General features: G+C 41.9%; 1 protein-coding gene across 4 annotated transcripts in view; it reads left to right on the forward strand.

The window, feature by feature from the left end:
• PPIL6 (peptidylprolyl isomerase like 6) overlaps nucleotides 1-19,374 on the forward strand; it is a 48,210-nt gene extending 28,836 nt beyond the window's left edge. For 2 of the 4 annotated variants that reach the window (XM_032275068.1, XM_032275070.1), the window contains 2 exons: nucleotides 12,054-12,189; nucleotides 18,699-18,917. In XM_032275068.1, the coding sequence (XP_032130959.1) occupies nucleotides 12,054-12,189; nucleotides 18,699-18,810 (248 nt within the window). In that variant the 3' untranslated portion in view covers nucleotides 18,811-18,917. Of the gene's footprint in view, nucleotides 1-12,053; nucleotides 12,190-18,698; nucleotides 18,918-18,981 lie in introns of those variants that run through there. The other 2 variants (XM_032275069.1, XM_032275071.1) reach the window with 2 other exon arrangements.
• The last annotated feature ends 328 nt before the right edge of the window (nucleotides 19,375-19,702 follow it).

Raw genomic sequence — 19,702 nt, forward strand, 5'->3', positions numbered from 1 at the left:
GGTTTCCTGCCCACAGGCCAGGCTGGTCTTGAACTCCTGACCTCAAGTGATCCACCCACCTCGGCCTCCCAAAGTGCTGGAATTATAGGTGTAAGCTACCACTTTAGTCATCTCTTTGTTTCCTTTGCTGTGCAGAAGCTTTTTAACTTGATGTGATCCCATTTGTCTAGAGAGTTTCCCTGATGTTTTCTTGTAGTAGTTTCATAGTTTGAGGGCTTAGACTTAAGTCTTTAACCCATTTTGATTTGTTTTTTTTTTATATGGTGAGAGGTAGGGGTCTAGTTTCATTCTTCTGCATATGGATATCCAGTTTTGCCAGCATTATTTATTGAATTCTTTTCCTCAGTTTATGTTCTTGACACCTTTGTCGAAAATGAGTTCACTATGGGTGTGTGGATTTGTTGCTGGATCCTCTGTTGTGGTCCATTAGTTTATTTGCCTGTTTTTATGCTAGTACCATACTGTATTGGTTACTATAGCTCTGTAGTATAATTTAAAGTCAGGTAATGTGATTCTTTCAGTTTTGTTCTTTTTGCTTAAGATAGCTTTGGCTATTCTGGGTCTTTGGTGGTTCCATATACATTTTAGGATTTTTTTTTTCTATTTCTGTGAAGAATGTCATTGATAATTCCTTTTTAGAAGAAAACAGCTTTACTGAACAGGTAGCGTTACAGCTCCAATGGTATTACAGTTCTGTGACTGCTCCTGTAGAGCAGAGCTACCCCCTAGGCAGAGAGTAGCAGCTCAGGATGGTTTTGTAGTCACATTTATACCCACTTTTAATTGTATGCAGTTTAAGGGGTGGTTTATGCAGGAAAGGGGTAGTAACTTTTGGATCATTAGATGCCATGGAAAGGGCCAGTAACGCCTAGGTGTTGCCATGGCAACAGTAGATTGACATGGCACACTGGTGGGCGGGTCTGATTGAAAGCTGCTTTCACCCTGGCCCTATTTTAGCTAATCCTCAATCTGGTCCATTGTTTGAGCCCCACCCCTGGAGTCAGGTCCTGTCTCCTACCTCATTTCCCCCTCAGAAATTAGATCCTTCTCCTTAAGGGGGCTACAGAAGGGTGAAGGTCAGTCTTCTGTGACTGCTTCCTGCTGAGCTCGTGGGCACAGGCCCTGCCTAGCACCAGAGGAGTGAAAAATCTCTGGATACCTGATGTAAGGGGCCCAGAGACAGGATACTTTCATTCTCCAGATCAGTAGATGGGATAGGTCCGAAGCCTTGTGCCAGCATTGTTTTTTGTTTGTTTGTTTGTTTTGTTTTTGCCTGAAACTGGTGTAGTCTGGAAAACACAAACTTTTACTCAGAGGTTAAATAAGCAAGGGCCAAATATTAGAAACAGATAGCTATCCAAGATCCTGCAAGAGGTAAAAACCAGTGAGACTTGGGAAGGCACTTGATAGTTGACCAACTATAGTTGGGATCAGTGCTCTGATTATATCTGTGTAACCAGGTAGCTTGTTCATAGATCTTTTCAATGTTAACCTCAGCTTGTCTAGAGTTGTTAAAATATGTGCAGCAGGTTTTATTAATAACTGCACAGACTCTACCATGTTCAGCTAGTAAATAATCCAATGCTAATGTGTTATCGGGAACTACATTTGCAAAAGAGCCTAAGGACTCTTGAATTCCCTTTAATGCCTGACCCGTGTTGGTGGCTAAGGATTCTAGGGATTGAGTCAAGTTCATTAGAGTTGACTCATGGTAGGCAAAGCTGCCCCCAAGGTGCTGCTAGTCCTAGCACTGCCAATTCCTGCCAGAATTAATCCTATTACTCACTTCTGGTATTCTTGGGTGTTATGGGGTTATAGACAGTGACTCCTGGAGGGGCAAGAGTGACCAGCATACGTTCACCTCTGTTCCAAGTTTTTGATATACAAGGGAAAGCTACTCCTAAGAGAACAGGTGACTCCCTAGGGTGTTAGGAGCAGTTCAGGTTGTAACTTCTTCCCATTCATGGCACAAACAAAAATGAGCCAGCTGGGGCATAAACAGAAGCCCTACAGGGTATAGTATTTATGCCTTGCTGCGAAGTTGTGTCTATAGAGATACTTTTTTCCTGTTCCAATTGATGTGGTGGGACACTCTGTTTTCTGGAAAGGGTCACTCCCATCTTCCCAGACTAGGCAGTTGTTTTTACCTTGTATGTTCTGACCCATAAGGCTCTCCTCACTTACAAGTGGAATTCCTTTCACCTTGCTGTGGCCTTAGGAATGTGACAACTAAAGTTGGATCAGAGCATCACAGGGAGGCTTCTGCTCTTGTGTCATAAACACAACGGTGGCTGCAAAAGATAGAATCATTAGTGCACTGGAGATATAGATACCCAATTTCCCAGGTCCAGGCTATGGTGGCGGGGGTTCAAGTAGAATCCGTTAAGTGGAGGAGAGTTCCATTTAACAAGTAGGGGTTTGGGGTTTGGGGATCGCTATGGTTAGTTAGGAGGTTGCAGGAGTATGTTAGTGAGATTTCCCAGATAAGCCAGAAGATAGAACTGTCTGTCCTGGGGATGTTCATGACAAATCCGGCAACCATGAAGATGATTCTCTGATGCAATACTTGTCAAAATATTTACTATAGAGTTGTGTTCCCACCCACACTGGGCCAAGGTGACTAGGAGAGCAAACAGGATGAACAGTGACAACATGGTGTTCCCTTGGGCCTTAGCATGGCCTCTACACCCAACAAGGAAAAAAGAGGTGTTTCCCAGGAGGTTGGTTAAAGCTACATAAAAGAAGTATTGTAATCAGAAAGAAGAAAAAAATTAAAGCTCCAGCAGAAATGGCACTGACTGATCTTCCAAGTGGGACCTGGATGAAGATCTCTCCAGGATACCTCTGCTGGGAAGAGCTCAGTGTGGCTGCCTCAGTGGGAGGGGCCTGCACCACCAGTCTGCTGGTCAGAGAAGTGGGCCCCACCTGAGGGAGATGGCACTGTGGCCACTCTGCTAGTAGGCTGTCTTTGGTATTTGATAGGGATTGCATTGACTCTGTAGATTGCTTTGGATAGTATGGACATTTTAACACTATTAATTCTTCCAACCTATGAACATGAAATAGCTTTTCATTTTTTGGTTGTCCTCTTCAATTTCTTTCATTAGTGTTTTATAGTTTTCATTGTAGGGTTTTTCACTTCTTTGGTTAATTCCTATTAATTTAGTTTTATTTGTAAGTTGGATTAATTTTTAGATTTCTTTTTCAGATTGTTAACTGTTGGCATATAGAAATGCTATTGATATTTGTATGTTTTTCTATCCTGCAACTTTACTGAATTTATTTATCAGTTCTAATAGTTTTTTTTGTGTGTGTGGAGTCAGTAGGCTTTTCCAAATATAAGATCATGTCATCTGTAAACAAGGATAATTTGACCTCTTTCTTGTTTTTGTTTTTTGAGAGAGAGGTCTCTCAACACTGTCACCTAGGCTGAAGTGTAGTGGTGCAGTCTTGGCTCACTGCAACCTCTGCATCCTGGGTTCAAGCGATTCTCCTGTCTCACCTTCCTGAGTACCTGGGATCACAGGGAACCTGCCACCATGCCTGGCTAATTTTTTTGTATTTCTAGTAGAGACGGGGTTTCACCATGTTGGCCAGTCTTGTCTGGAACTCCTGACCTCTAGTGATCTGCCCGCCTCAGCCTTCCAAAGTGCTGGGATTACACATAGCATAGCATGAACCTGACAATTTGAAGCAGAACAGCCAACACCAAGACGTATTTTCATAACATTATTGGACATTAATGAAAAATTATTTGGGCATCCAGGCAAAAAGAGAAAATGATTTATAAGGGAAAGAAAATTAGATGATCATATTCTTTGACATCAACACTTTATGCCAGAAGAAAATGGAATAATAATGATACTCAAGCAAAGGAAATGTGAGCAAGGGTTTTATATCCAGTCAAATTGACATTGAATAATAAAGGGCACACAAGTTTATCAACATGCAAGACTTCAGGGAATAGTGTTGCCACAAGCCCTTTCTGTAGAATCTGCCATAGAATGAATTTCACACAACCAAATATTAATAATAAGAGAGACATTGACACACGACTGGTGGTGAGCATTAATCTTATTGTTCTTTGTGAACTTAAATTCAATGAGGCGTATGCCAGGTGTGGCATCATGTACCTTTAGTTCCACCTACTTGGGAGGCTGAGGCAGGACTGCTTGAGCCCAGGAGTTTGAGACCAGCCTGGGCAACATAGCAAGACCCCATCTCAAAGAAAAGGGTGAGATTATGCTGTGTAATGATGATATGCTTGGGCAGTGGAGATATAGACTATTTTTTAAAAAATAGAGGAAAATGAATATATACAAGTTTTATTTTTTAACTATTCTCAGTAAAGTACACTGCTGATGGTATTATTAGTATTTTTATTTTGAGATTGAGACTGTTTTATATATAATGTGAGATAAAGTCATTGAGTAATTGTGGAATATTCAAATTTCATCATTTTCTTTGTCCTTGAGAATCAGGATTCTCAATGTGGAAGAAAGAAGATAGAGATGAAATATAATAGAGGCTAATAAGAATATTCCATAGTCCTGAACGTGAATTGGAAATATCACTTTAAACTCAAGAAGTATCAAGTGTGTGTGTGTGTGTGTGTGTGTGTGTGTGTGTGTGTGTGTGTGTATGTATATACCTCTGTTCACTGAAAAGGTCTATAAGCAATGACCACAACCCAGTAACAATGCGTAGTCCTAGAATTTAAATTGTTGTTTTGAAATGCCATTTTTCACTTAAAGAAACCAGAGTCTCTGGGAGAAATGGCGGATGCCAGATCTCAGGCAGGAAATCTGCAAAATGAGCCTGAAACCTCGTGTGTTATTCGATAGCAAAAGTGGCCTTTATCATATAATGCTGCAAAGTGTGGAGATTTCTTTTGTGAAAGATCACTGGGGTCATGTCAAAAGTCCTCAGGAGCCAATTTGAAGAGGGTCTCATTGGCCAAAGGTGGAGTAATTTGAGTTTCACAAACAATAGTAATTGCAATTGATCAAAACCCAACAAATATTTCAAATCTGTGATTTTATGATGATATTATTAATAAAGTCTAATGGGTTACCTTTGGAGGAATACTAGGAAATTAATTTATCATGAAAAGTGCTAAGTATAGGGAAAGAAGCACTTATCCTACCTTTTCTCTATCAACTGTACTAAATTGTAGATAAGGGGAAACATCTCTTTATAAAAGTATTGCCACCGATAAATGAAAAGGAAATAATAGAATTGGTGTTTTGCTGCCCCCAGTGAAATAATGAATCCAAGCATTTGCTGCATCAATCTGCTAATTTCACAAAAACAGAGACAATAAGACATGATGAGGCTTCTGTTGAAAGAACACACTACCAAGGAATCTGAGTCTGATTAAGTCTCTGAGCTCAGCTGCCAATTTGCAAGAAATATAGCCAGTTTTGTTTAATGCAACATATGTGTCCCTAAAAAAAACTACACATTTTGGCCAGACATGGTGGCTCTTGCCTGTAATCCCAACACTTTAGGAGGCTGAAATAAGAGGATTTCTGGAGCCTAGGAGTTCAAAACCAGCCAGGATAACATAAGGAGATCCCATCTCTTTAAAAAAAAAAAAAAAAAAAAAATTAGCTGGGCGTGATGGCATCCCCCAGCGGTCCTAGCTGCTTGGGAAGTTGAGATAGGAGGATCTCCAGCTGAAGAGGTCCAAGGCTGCAGTGAATGAGCCATGATGTAATCCCTCCTGGGTGACAGAGTGAGACCCTGTCTCAAAAAACAAAACACAAAAAAAATCCACTTTGCAGCATCGTACAATAAAAACCACTGAGTTTATTGTGAAAATGAGGTTTAAGAAAAACTTTCTTGATGGAATTAAAAAAACAGGATAGTAACAACAACAAAAAAAACCCATCAAAACAGTTTTACATATGTTAAATAGTCACAAAACTTACATACCTTGTAAAAGACTTGAGGTTTGTGAAGGTGGGCATGGGAAGAGTTGCAAGCTTTTGAGTGATTTTGAAGTGGCGGAAGGAGGGTTTTCTGCAATTAGAACCCAGATTTGGGTGGGAGAGGCTCAGAACAGCACCAGGGTAGCTGGTAGATAGATGTCTGAGGTGTGTGTGTTCTTACATGGCTCCGCGTAGCTGGATGCAGTTTTCATTTCCCTAGTGTTTCTCATTGTGGAAGAATGTAAGTGGGGGTGAAATCCATAATGCACACGGCTTTCCTTAATATATCCATCAAGTTGAAGCAAATGTGCATTTTCAAAACTAGTTTTATAGTAGAACTGACAGGACAGAGGAGTGGACTGCACCATGTGTGCAATCGATAGACTGACTGGGAGAAATTCTCGAGGTTAAACAGCTCAGGTTCATTAGTAATAGATAAATATAAGGAAAAGAAAGGGACACCTGCCGATTAAAAGAGCCTTAAAAAGCATAACAAATTTTTAAAGTGGGAAAGACTGAACTGTAGTGCTTAGGGATTCACATTTGGATGTTAAGACTATAAGGAAACGTTAAGTGCATGGTTATATAAAAGTTGGGGAATGGTTCCTTTTGGGTGAGAGAGGGGCTTGACAAGGAACTTTGGACAGAAGCCAGCAAAGTTTATTTTCTTGGCCTTTATACATTAGTATATTTTCTGTGGTGTTTTGTGTCTGTATTTTAATACAATGAAAAGATATCTTTACTGAATCAATGGCCAAAGTGAAAGGGAAAAGTAGTAGCTACTTTCCTTCTAAATTCCTGCAGACAGCTTTATCAGATGAAAACATGTAAGTGACACCATTCTTTTAGTCATTCATAAAATACTAAACCCCACGGTAGGTGCTCACATGGTGCTAGGGCCTGTGGCAACAAAGATAGTGTAACCGAGTTTCTACTCTAAGGTATTTTAGTGTTTTTTTGCAGACAGATGTTTAAACACATCAGCTACAGGTGCTGTGCCAATTGCTGTTAGAGAGGAAGGAACTGAGTGCTGTGGGAAAAGGAAGAATAGCTGCCTGGAGATTGGGGGCGGTGGCACAGAGTAGCCTTGAGTTGGGTCTGTAGCAACACATTGCAGATGGGGAAAGGATTCTCCTGGCCCCAATCGCTGATGACTATCCACTGTACCTCTCCACCCCACAGCCATTATCAGAGTACCCAAATGCTTTGTGCTTGGAGTCACAGCTTCAGACGAACATGGGCCTCCTGTCCAGTAGGAGACTGATCTATTCACTCACCTCCTCGCCTGACCCTCTAGACACCCCTGAGTCTCTGCTGATTATCCCTCACCCCATCCTTAGACCGTCAGTATTTAGTCTCCAGATAGAAGCTTTGCTGTCCTTATTGTGGCCATGTGTCCTGATGTGTTCAGTGACATTTCTGTTATTCGGTTGGTCTGGTAGCACAAAATTAGAAAAAATCCAGTAAGCAATCAAGTGGGAAGGAGAGATGTTCCAGAAGGAAAGATGAGTAATTATGAAAGCGAGAGCGTGGCTAGTCCTCAGAACAGCTAAGGCATGGGTCTCCCTCATCCCTTCACCCACCTGGGAATGTGAACAGGGCAGCCAGCAAGTCCTTCCTCCACATTTCTCTCTTGGGGTCCTATTTCCATGAGATGCAGAATTAAAACCAGGGCTGTGATAAACTACAACTGCAAAACTCACTTTTATTAAGCTTAACACAAAAATAATACAATAAAGAAAATATTTAATTAGATGATTATTTTATAAATGAGTTAATTTTTTTAAACCTAGGGAAAGTCTGATTTGCTTTGTTTTGAATCACAACTTTTTTTTTTTTTTGAGATGGAGCTTTGTTCTTGTTGCCCAGGCTGGAGTGCAGTGGCGCAGTCTCGGCTCACTGCGACCTCTATCTCCCGGGTTCAAGCAACTCTCCTGCCTCAACCTCCTGAGTAGCTGGGATTACAGGTATATGCCACCATACCTGGCTAATTTTGTATTTTTAATAGAGACAGGGTTTCTCTATGCTGGCCAGACTGGTCTTGAACTCCCAACCTAAGGTGATCCGCCTGCCTCGGCCTCCCAAAGTACTAGGATTACAGGTGTGAGCCACCATGCCCAGGCTTGAATCACAGCTTTTAAAGTCCTAAATAAATAGGCTCTTTCTACTCAGGCAAGTTTCAGCTACTGGTTTCTGTGTAGGTTGTTCCCACACATACTTTATCCCTGGCAGAAACACTTAGGAGAAAACAGGCTTGAATCAGACCTACTTACTGACCAGTGACCTCACTCCTCACCAAACAAAAAGGACAAAAATTCCTCTATGGGGGCTTTCACTCTGTTTAAACCTAAAGAGGCTCAGCCCTCTTCAGCAGTGCTGTTTAGTGCCAAAGTGTGCATTTTGTTATCATGGAAGTATAAAGCAACTTAATTTAATGTTTTAAGTGTTAAATGAAATGTACCAAAAATTTACTATTAGAAAAAAAATCAGGGAACTTTACATTAATAAATAATTTTTTTTTTTTTTGAGATGAAGTCTCACTTGGTCACCCATGCTGGAGTGCAGTAGCACGATCTTGGCTCACTGCAGCCTCCACTTCCTGGGTTCAGGCGATTCTTCTGCCTCAGCCTCCCAAGTAGCTGGGTCTACAGGCATGTGCCACCACACCCGGCTACTTTTTTTAATTTTTAGTAGAGATGAGATTTCACCATCTTGGCCAGGCTGGTCTTGAACTCCTGACCTCGTTATCCACCTGCCTCGGACTCCAAAGTGCTGGGATTATAGGCATGAGCCACCGCGCCCAGCCAGTAAATAATTTTTTAAAAAATTATAGCTAGCCAGGTGTAGTGGCGCACACCTGTAGTCCCAGCTACTCAGGAGGTTGAGTCAGGAGGCCTTGAGCCCAGGAGTTCAAGACCAGTTGGGACAATATAAGATGCCTTCTCTAAAAACATTTAATTTAATTTAAATGAAAATTATATACTATAAGGACACGTGTACACGAATGTTCATTGCAGCACTGTTTACAATAGCAAAGACCTGGAACCAACCCAAATGCCCATCGACGATGGACTGGATAGGGAAAATGTGGCACATATACACCATGGAATATTATGCAGCCATCAAAAACGATGAGTTTGGGTCCTTTGTAGGGACATGGATGAACCTGGAAACCATCATTCTCAGCAAACTGACAGAAGAGCAGAAGATCAAACACCGCATGTTCTCACTCATAGGCGGGTGTTGAACAATGAGAACACATGGACACAGGGAGGGGAGCACTACACACTGGGGTCAGTTGGGGGGAAATAGGGGAGGGACGGTGGGGGGTGGGAAGCTGGGGAGAGATAGCAAGGGGAGAGATGCCAGATGTAGGTGATGGGGAGGAAGGCAGCAAATCACACTGCCACGTGTGTACCTATGCAACAATTTTGCATGTTCTTCACATGTACCCCAAAACCTAAAATGCAATAAAATAAATGGGAAAAAAAAAAAAAAGAAAATTATAGCTCTTGAATTTTAGAGCTTTATGGAAGCTTGGAGAGAACAGTAAAGAAGAAGAAAAGCAGAGGGACTGGAAAGATCAAGAAATACAGAAATGAACAAATGGTTAAAGAGTGAGTCAGACATAGCAGAACAAAAGAACATGTAAATTACCCTTGTCATGTAATACTTTGTGTCTGCAAAGCTAGTTAGAGTTAATATTTAAAATGGTTCTTTCTTACACATCATTTTATTTGATCTGTACAAGATCATGCCAAGTTGGCCTGTCATGGCATGACCACTGAGCAGTTTCCATAGGTTCTGGCATTACTGCCTGACCTGGAAGCAGCATAGCCCCAGGTTCTTAAGATTCACATACACATTCTGGACTTAGAGAATCCACACGTAGTCATTCAGTTTTCATACTTTTTTCCAGGTCCATACATTTTAAAGTTTGTAAGTCAGGGACTACCTGCACTTTTTAAAAATATAATTTATTCTGTCCCTTTATAGCAATGGTTGTCAAATTGTCTCTAAGGATTCCCATGCTGTCCTAAATAAACGTGTTCAGGAGATGACAGGGCTCTAGGCAATTTTTTTAAAATTGAGACTGAGTCTCTCTCTTTCACCCAGGCTAGAGTGCATTGGCACAATCTTAGCTCACTGCAACCTCCGCCTCCTTGGTTCAAGCGATTCTTCTGCCCCAGCCTCCTAAGTGGCGGGAATTACAGGCATGTACCACCACACCCAGCTAATTTTTATGTTTTTTAGTAGAGATGGTTTTTGCCATGTTGGACAGACTGGTCTTGAAGTCCTGGCCTCAAGGATCCCCCACCTTTGCCTCCCAAAGTGCTGGACTGCAGGTGTGAGGCACCGTGCCTGGCTGCTCTAGGCACATCTTCAACTGTTTTACACATGGGCTTTCACATAGGTAGCAATTGTTTTGATAGGTGTTATGATTAACTGCTTTAAAGTTATCCCACAGTCACAGAATTTTTGGTAAAACTGTTACAACTTTTATCAATTTTCTTCCCCAATTTTTACAGAATTTAAGAAAAATAAATCAGAATATCTAAAAGAAATGACATACCATTCTGTTAAAATTGTCTGAATCTTTGCTGTGGGCAGATTTCCATTTCATGCAATTTTCTGTGAAATTAATGAGTTTTTTTCTTTATTTCACTGAAGTGAATAAGGAACATCAGTGTAATTATATAGACTCATTTGTACAAAAAAACCTCATTTGCATTTCATAAGGTTTCAGAGGTCTTTATTCAGTTTTCAACTTAACGGGCTGAAAGTAACTACCATAGATATGGCTTAATCACTTAGTTTTCTTAGTTTTGAAACTTAGAATAATAATAGCAATTGCAGTTTAATAAAATCTTATAGACAGTTAATATTCATATTTCTCAGTTATTCTAAGAAATTTATAAAGTTACTGAATGAAAACTTTCATTGAATTTTTCATCCATTATTTCCCTCTGTGTATCTGAACTTGAAAGCAATGCTGGGAATGATATGTCTTCAAATTGGTAACCTGATAATCACTGTACAACTGTTTTTACTTCTGAATCTTACACTAAAAAGCTATTGCTTTCCACAAAATCTTGGCCAATCCAAACAAGGTTTCAGTTTAAAATTTATTTGAGATTACTAGAAACAAGCATAATTAATTTTCTTTCATCATCAACATTTTTAAACTACATGGAATGAAAAAACTACATGGAATTGAAGTCTGCCCAAACATTTAGGTCCACACTTATGCCAGTTAATGTGGTAGGAAGCCTGGAGCTAAAGCTTCCGGGAGACAAGGTTCCTGCCTTCACATACTAGAGAAGAAATGCTGTGTAAACCAATAATTACATAGAGTGTTGTAAGGACTGTCCAAGAACTATGTGTAAGATGCTTGGGGGCCTAGGGGAAAGGTTAGGTCCACAGAAGACTTCTCAGAGGAGATATTTGTTTGTTTGAGACAAAGTCTTGCTTTGTTGCTAGGCTGGAGTGCAGTGGAGCAATCTTGGCTCACTGCAACCTCTGACTCCTAGATTCAAGCGATTCTCCTGCCTCAGCCTCCTGAGTAGCTGGGACTACAGGCATGCACCACCACACTGAGCTAATTTTCATATTTTTAGTAGAGACGGGGTTTCACCATGTTGGCCAGGATGGTCTCAATCTCTTGACACGTGATCCGCCTGCCTCAGCCTCCCAAAGTGCTGGAATTACAGGGGTGATCAGAGGAATCACCTGGCCCAGAGGAGGTGTTTTTAATGAGCATGGTGGTAGTTTGAAGGAAATGCCAAAACAGCATAAGAAAGTTTGCTGACCTTTATTCTTAATTAGAATACTGTATATATTTCCTTGTACATTATTAATTTTCTTAGCACACTTGTTTATGGCAAAGACAAACTAAAGCTGAATATTCAAATAGTTCTAATAAGGTTTTACAGCTTATCTTTTTTAACAGCCCATTTGAAGGTTTGAAAGTAATTTGAAATAAATAGAATATTTACAGTTTGGAATGTATTGATAAATACGATTGAGATTGTCACCAAGTGTTCTATTGTTCCTTAGATGTTACAATAAATTGAGATAATAGCAATGTGCTAATGACCTGCTGATTATTGTCTTTCCTAGATGAAAACTTTTCAGTTCCTCATAATAAAAGAGGAGTTCTTGGAATGGCCAACAAAGGCCGCCACAGCAATGGGTCACAATTCTATATCACACTGCAAGCAACTCCTTATCTAGACAGAAAATTTGTGGCTTTTGGGTATGTATATTGTAGATTTGTCTATATAATGTTCACACATATAAAAGTATTCAAAAATATTTGGATAAATATTGTATATAGTGTACAGGCAGCTAAAAATAGGGCTTAAATGCAAAAATAATACAAATAGAGACAAAAGTATTTAAGAAATATTTTGCAAGAATTTTCCTATCTATAACAACACAGAAACTGGCCAAGCACAGTGGCTCAGGGCTGTAATCTCAGCACTTTTGGAGGCTGAGGTAGAAGGATTGCATGAGCCCAGGAGTTCAAGACCAGCCTGGGCAACATAGCGAGACCCCCAACTCTACAAAAAATTTTAAAATTAGCTGGCCAGGCATGGTAGCTCATGCCTGTAATCCAGCCCTTTGACAGGTCGAGGCAGGCGAATTACTTGAGGCCAGGAGTTCCAGAGCAGCCTGGCTAACTTGGCAAAACCCTGTCTCTACTAAAAATATAAAAATTAGGCGTGGTGGCGCATGCCTGTAATCCCAGCTACTCTGGAGGCTGAGGCAGGAGAATCACTTGAACCTGGGAGGCAGTTCTAGTGAGCTGATATCATACCACTGCACTCCAGCCTGGGTGACAGAGCAAGACTGCCTCAAAAATAAATAGACCAGGTGCAGTGGCTCATGCCTGTAATCCCACACTTTGAGAGGCTGAGGTAGGCGGATCCCTTGAGGTCAGGAGTTCAAGCCTGGCCAACATGGCAAAACTCCATCTCTACTAAAACTACAAAAAATTTGCTGGACATGGTGGTGCACGCCTGTAGTCCTGGCTACTCAGGAGGCTGAGGCAGGAGAATTGCTTGAACCCGGGAGGTGGAGGTTTCAGTGACCGAGATCGTACCACTGCACTCCAGCCTGGACAACAGAGCAAGGCTGGGTCAAAATAAAATTAAATTAAATTAAATTTAAAAATATTAAGCTGGGTGTGGTGGTGCATGCCTGTAGTCCCAGCTACTGAAGAAGCTGAGGTGAGGGGGTTGCTTGAGTCTGGGAGCCATGATTATGCCACTACACTCCAGCCTGGGTAACAGAATGAAACCCTGTCTCAAAAATGTATATAAAACAAGGCTGGGCACAGTGTCTCATGCCTGTAATCCCAGCACTTTGGGGGGCCGAGGCAGGTGGATCACAGGGTCAGGAGTTCAAGACCAGCCTGGTCAAAATGGTGAAACCCTATCTCTACTAAAAACACAAAAAATTAGCTGTATGTGGTGGTGGGTACCTGTAATCCCAGCTACTCAGGAGGGTGAGGCAGAGAATTGCTTGAACCCCGAAGGCGGAGGTTGCAGTGAGCTGAGATTACACCATTGCACTCCAGCCTGGGTGACAGAGCAAGACTCTGTCTCAAAAATACACACACACACACACGTAAAACAAAATAAAAACAGAGAAACCATTTAGGCATAGTCATGATAATGTTCTTTCTGTGTCTCTATTTATCCATCTATTGATCTTCAGCCTTAAAGATATTATCAATTTGTAATTACTATGAATCATACCACAGTGCTTAATAATATAGATATACTAATATGTAGTAGTGAAGAGGTGAAGTCATTTAAGTAATTGTCCATGAACACCATAAAGAGGTAGATGAAAACTATTTAAGTTACATGTAACTTTTATTACTGAACGACTTTAAATATGGAAACATCACAGGTAATAGTTATTATTAGAATATTATTATGCTTAAAGACATGTGGACTTAAAATGAATGATGGAAATACTTTTCATCACTCCAGTGTTTCATATCTCTCTTTAATTACTGAGTGAATATGAGGCAGGGCTTACTTTGTGTTCCCTAAAATAATGTAAAGTATTTGGATTTTTCTGAATAACTGTTAGATTTATTCCACCCACTGCATAGGGAAAATTATTGACTCTCCAGCACCTGGAATTTCATGCCAGTGTTCATTTTAACCACAATAATTCCTTCAGTGTAATGCTGTCTGTGATACTTCCAGGTTGAAAAATAGAAAGTGTATTTTCATCCAAAGGCTATCTTTAAAGAGATAACATTACATTAATAGATGCATAGCCTAAAATAATGACTTGACTTCAATTTTCCCTGGTCCCAAATGAATTGTATTTTGATCTTGAAAATGCATTGTTAAATTAGTTTTAAATTCAAATAACATTTCTTGGATCATTTAAATCTCTGTCATATTGCTGACAGTCTCTATGCTCTACCAACCGTGGTGATCCTTTATATCTAAGCTAAAGACACCTTTCTCAAACACAGACATGACTACTTGAAAACTTTTAGTGCCTCCATTACCACTTCCACATCTGCCGAGCCTGATGTCTAGCATGGCATTCTAGGTCCTCCACTCTCTGGCCCCACATCTTTTTTCATCCCTTTCTTTTGCTGTTTTCCCAACTCATTCAAACAGAATTTTGTTAGGCACCTGTAGTATGCCATTTGTAATACTCATTGCTGGGGAAAAAGTGACAAGGTACAATCCCTGCTCCTCAGGGAGCTTAGAGTATATTAGGAAAAACAGGTCAAATAACCAACAGCTGTGTGACAGTGAGACATGGACTATGCAAACTGCGTACAGGGTGCATTGGGAGGCGGGAAAGAAAACACCCTCCAACACCTTTCATCAAAGGGAGCACAGAACCTTACAGGGCCACAGTGGAGTAGAGAGCCCTCGAGTCCATCTCCTTTTGATGATTCCAATTCTCTGTGATCCACCTTCCTCTTGGGGAAATCTCTCATTTTTGTTATTATCACTCTAGCCTCTGGGAGGCACTGCCCCTCTTCTTTTCTTCCTCAAGTATGATCACAGTGTATTCCTTAAATCTCTAAATTGAAAAAAAAAAAAGGTCTCCAAATCACAGTTGAGGATCAGCTGGAATATTTAAACAAGACCTTACAGAATGCTAAGGGAGAAGCAGAAAGGTAAAATGTAATAGGCAACTAGGTAATCTAGTTAAACTAATGAAATAGAACTCCTTCAGGGATACCTTCCTTCCCAGGTGTAGTGCTGCCTCTTCCCTATCATCTCTCAGTATCCCCAGGTGTGTCTGAGCTTTTGGAAGCTCAGACATGGTTAGCAAGGTCCAGAGAGATGCAGAGATTTCCTCTGATCTGAGACAGACACTCCTTCCAAGCCCATTTTCAGGTACGTGAACCTGCCGCTCCCTTAGATGGGTGACACTGGGAATGTCCTTCAGGAAAGACCATAGCAATCCACAGAGCATGGCCTGGCCCAGTGGTCTCACAGGGAAAGAATATCACAAAACAAGCCTGTAAGCTCTCCATTCATGTGCACACATGGTGGAAGGGGTGCCAGTGGGAAGGGGAATTATTTCATTTTAAGAGACTTGTAAGGTGGGAGGGACACATGGAAAGTTTCATAAGAAGACGAGCTAAGGGGTGAAAAGTCAAGGAAAAATTAGCCAGATAGAGAAGCTAGAAATCAGAATGAGTCATATCAATGTTAGTGTGAAGAGGTTTCACAGAGAGGTCCTGAGAAGTACAAGAGAATTTTATCTACAAGCCATCTGGTCTGGACAGAGCTTAGTGCCAGGGGAGAATGGAGAGAGTGGAGGCTGGATAAGAGGGTCAGCCAGGGCCCAGCTCCCAATGGGCCGCGGGTGCCATGCTGCTGAGCACGAGTCTCACCCAAGGGTGATAGGGGCCATGGGAGAATTTTACATTTTGAGCACCATACCCGGCTTGTCATTTTTGAAGGAAAAAAAGGAATGAATTGGCAAAGGATGAAAAAGAACTAGCAAGACCACTTAAGAAGCTATGGTTATAATAGGCCATAAATGAAGTCCTGCCCGAAAGCACCAGCAGTACAGATGAATAGGTGATAAGTGGACAAACTCAAGACATTGAGAATTTAGAGTCGAGGGCAAGGGCCTGAGCAGAGTCCAGGCCAGCACTGTCCAGTAGAACACTCTGTGATGACAGAAATGTCCAGCCCAGTATGATAGCCACTAGCCACACATGGCCACTGGGTACTTGAAATGTGGCTAGTGTGACTAAGGAACTATATTTTATTCTAATTAAAGTGGTTTTTGTTTTGTTTTGTCTTATGACAAGGTTTTGCTCTGTTGCCCAAGCTGGAGTGCAGTGGTGCGATCTCAGCTCACTCAACCTCTGCTTCTTGGGTTCAAGCAATTCTCATGCCTCAGCCTCCCAAGTAGCTGGGATTACAGGCATGCACCACCATGCCCGGCTAATTTTTGTATTTTTAGTAGAGATAGCATTTCACCATGTTGGCCAAGCTAGTCTTTTAACTCCTGACCTCAAGTGAGCCACCCACCTCAGCCTCCCAAAGTGCTGTCTGAATTACAGGTGTGAGCCACTGCAACTCCCAGGCTATAATTAAGTTTAAATAGCTGCATGTGGCTAATGGCGACCATACTGGAGAATGAAAGTCTAGAGTAACTCCTAGGATTTTGGAACTGGTTGGATGGGTGGTACTTCACCAAGATAGAGAATAGAAGGAGGAGGATTTGGAAGAGAAGATCATGAGTTCAGGTTGGACAAGTTTCATAATAGGATACCTATAGGACAGCCAGTTGGCAGCATCCCAGGAGGTAGATATTCAAGCTGGGTCAGGGCTGGAGATGTAATTTGGAAGTAATTTGTAGACTGGCAGCCAAGCTGCAGCCAGACCATAGTACCAACACCCCAAGAACCGTCTCTGTGCCTTTGCTTACCTTGTCTTGTTGGAGAACAGGCTTCAACTCTATTTGGACAGAAACGAATCTATCCTCTGCTCTTCATCCTCAGAATGTACCTTGTGTTGCCCTGTGTGGTGGTTTCTGATTGAGATGGCGAAAATAGAGCCCAAAGGCAAAGAGAGGGCTAAAGTACAGTTTGTGTCAGCACTGACCACACCCCCATAAAGGCTCACCTTCCCCTCGGCCACTGTCCCAGCCTAAGCATTGGCAGAGGGCACTAGTCCTATGTCTTGGCCTGTCTTTCTGCCCTCTTTTCATGGAAAGAACCATCAGAAGTCTAGCTCCACTCCCCATGAAGTTCTAGCTCATGGCCAGCAAGTGTCTACAGAGATCTAGCATGGCTTTTTTTTTTTTTTTTTTGGAGATGAATCTCACTCTATGGCCCAGGCTGAGTGCAGTGGTGCAAACTCAGCTCACTGCATCCTCTACCTCCCGGGTTGAAGCAATTCTCCTGCCTCAGCCTCCCAAGCAGCTTGGATTACAGGCGTGTACCACCAAGCCTGGCTAATTTTTGGTATTTTAATAGAAATGGGGTTTCACCATGTTACCCCGAGGCTGATCTCGAACTCCTGAGCTCAGTCAATCTGCCTGCTTTGGCCTCCCAAAGTGCTGGGATTACAGGCTTGAGCCACCGCATCCAGCCTAAACTAGCATGGCTTTGAGCTGTCTTTTATTCATGCACTCAGTGGATGTTGTCAGTTGCCTGGTATGTGCCAGGCATTATGCTAGGCACTGAGCCTGAGCACATACATGATCCCTGCCGTCATGGGAGAATCAGAAATCAATCAAAGAAGCATACAAACAAATGTAAGCTTGCAACCCTGGGAACTTCTCTAAAGGAGAGAGAGGGAACATAAGCAAGGTGTCCTGGGAAACTTCCCCGAATAAGTGATGACTGAGCTGAGGTCTGAAGGAAGATCAGGAGGTGACCAGGCCAACAGGTAGGGGTCGGGGAGTAATGGAGGAGCTGTGAAAGAAGGGAGCATGGAACTCTTGAGGTACTGAACACCAGTCTGGCTGGAGCAGAGAGCAAGAGGAAGCATGTGGCCAGACCTCCTAAAAGGCCGTGGGAGATAGACTGTGCAGGTCCTGGTAGGCAATGACAGGGATTTTTTTGGTCTTTATCATAAGGATACTGGGAAATTATTGCTGTATTTTGAACAAGGAAGTGACCACAGATTTCTAGTTCTAAAAGACCATGCTGGCCAGGTATGGTGGCTCACACCTATAATCCCAGCACTTTGGGAGGTCAAAGTGGGAGAATTGCTTCAGGCCAGGAGTTCAAGACCAGCCTGGGCAACATAGCAAGGTCCCATCTGTACAAAACTAAATAAATAAATAATATTGGCCAGGCATAGTGGCACACACCTATAAGCCCTGGCTACTCAGGAGCCTGAGGCAGGAAGATCACTTGAGCCAGGAGGTCAAGGCTGTAGTGAGCTAAGATCATGCCACGTCACTCCAGCCTGGGCAATAGAGTGAGACCCTGTCTCAAAAAAAAAAAAAAAAAAAAAAATCACCCTGACTGCAGGGAGAAGAGCAGAGGGGAGGGTGCCAAGCAGATGGAGAAAGCCAGCTCCGAGCCAAGCCAAGAGGGCCGGCTGTCTGGATAATGGCCCTGGGTACTGTAGGTGTGGCAAAGTGGACACATCCAGAGAGGTTTAGGATACTTGGGGCTGATGTTCATTTAATTTTTAGGAAATAGTCTTAGTTATAGCTGAGTAGGACTCCATTTTGGAATGTAAGTTAAATGTGAAAATTTATGACTGACTAAATTTTCCATTTTTTTCTTCTATGTAGGCAATTGATTGAAGGAACAGAAGTGCTTAAACAACTAGAATTAGTTCCAACAGAGAATGAAAGACCAATACCTATGTGTAGAATTATTGACAGTGGAGATCCTTATGCTTGATTTTCATATCAGTATTTTCTGTGATAATGTATTACTTTGTATCTGATCAGCTGTTTGTAGATTTAATTAAATAGTACTTGATGAAATATAATATGAAAGCTGTGGCAGACACTGTAGGTTGCCTCATCTACACCCAGTCTCTCCCCATCTTCCCTCCTGCCTCTCTCATAGAGACTGTGAAAGGGGAATACTCAATTTCCTAGCCTCCTTCGCAGCCGGGGGTGGCCATGAGAGATGGCTCCAGCCAACAAGACAGGAATAGAATGCCAGTGGTCCTGCCCCTTCCCCTTCATCCAGTCTGGAAGGTGGAGAGGCTGGAGCTGCTGCTGTGGCCTTGAGGCCATAAAGAAAAGGCCAAGTACTGCAGAGATGTCAGCACCAGTCTCTTGAGCTGCGAGACCAATCCCAGGAACACCTGCTCTGGACTTCTTAGTATATGAGACTAACAGACCCCTGTGTTGTTTATGTTACTGTTGGTTGAGAAGTTTGTTACATGTAGACAAAAACATTCTTAATTGAGAGACATACCTGATAGCCTAAGACATTTGTAATAGAATTTGGTTCTTGTTTTTAACTACATGTACCCCAGGAGACTCTTGGTAAGGAACCAAATAGGAATGATGCAAAAGAAAAAGCAATTCATTGTAATATCTTGTTGTTTGTACATAGCATTCAGAAAGGGTATCTACACTTTGGATGTTTTTGTATATGACATGAACATCATCCATCTCTCTCTGAGCCATACCAACCCTATGAAAACCAAGGGCTGTGTTACAGTCCCCGTGGTGGCTGACTCATGTGATGTTATTGGAGATCCAGCTTTATCAGCTACTCTGGAATCTAAAGTTCTCAAGCTCATGTCACCTGGGGAGATTTTTAAATGTAATCTAAT

Source organism: Sapajus apella, unplaced genomic scaffold (assembly GCF_009761245.1).
Source record: "Sapajus apella isolate SASKATOON/1434 unplaced genomic scaffold, GSC_monkey_1.0 scaffold6, whole genome shotgun sequence".
NCBI classification, from domain to species: Eukaryota; Metazoa; Chordata; class Mammalia; order Primates; family Cebidae; genus Sapajus; species Sapajus apella.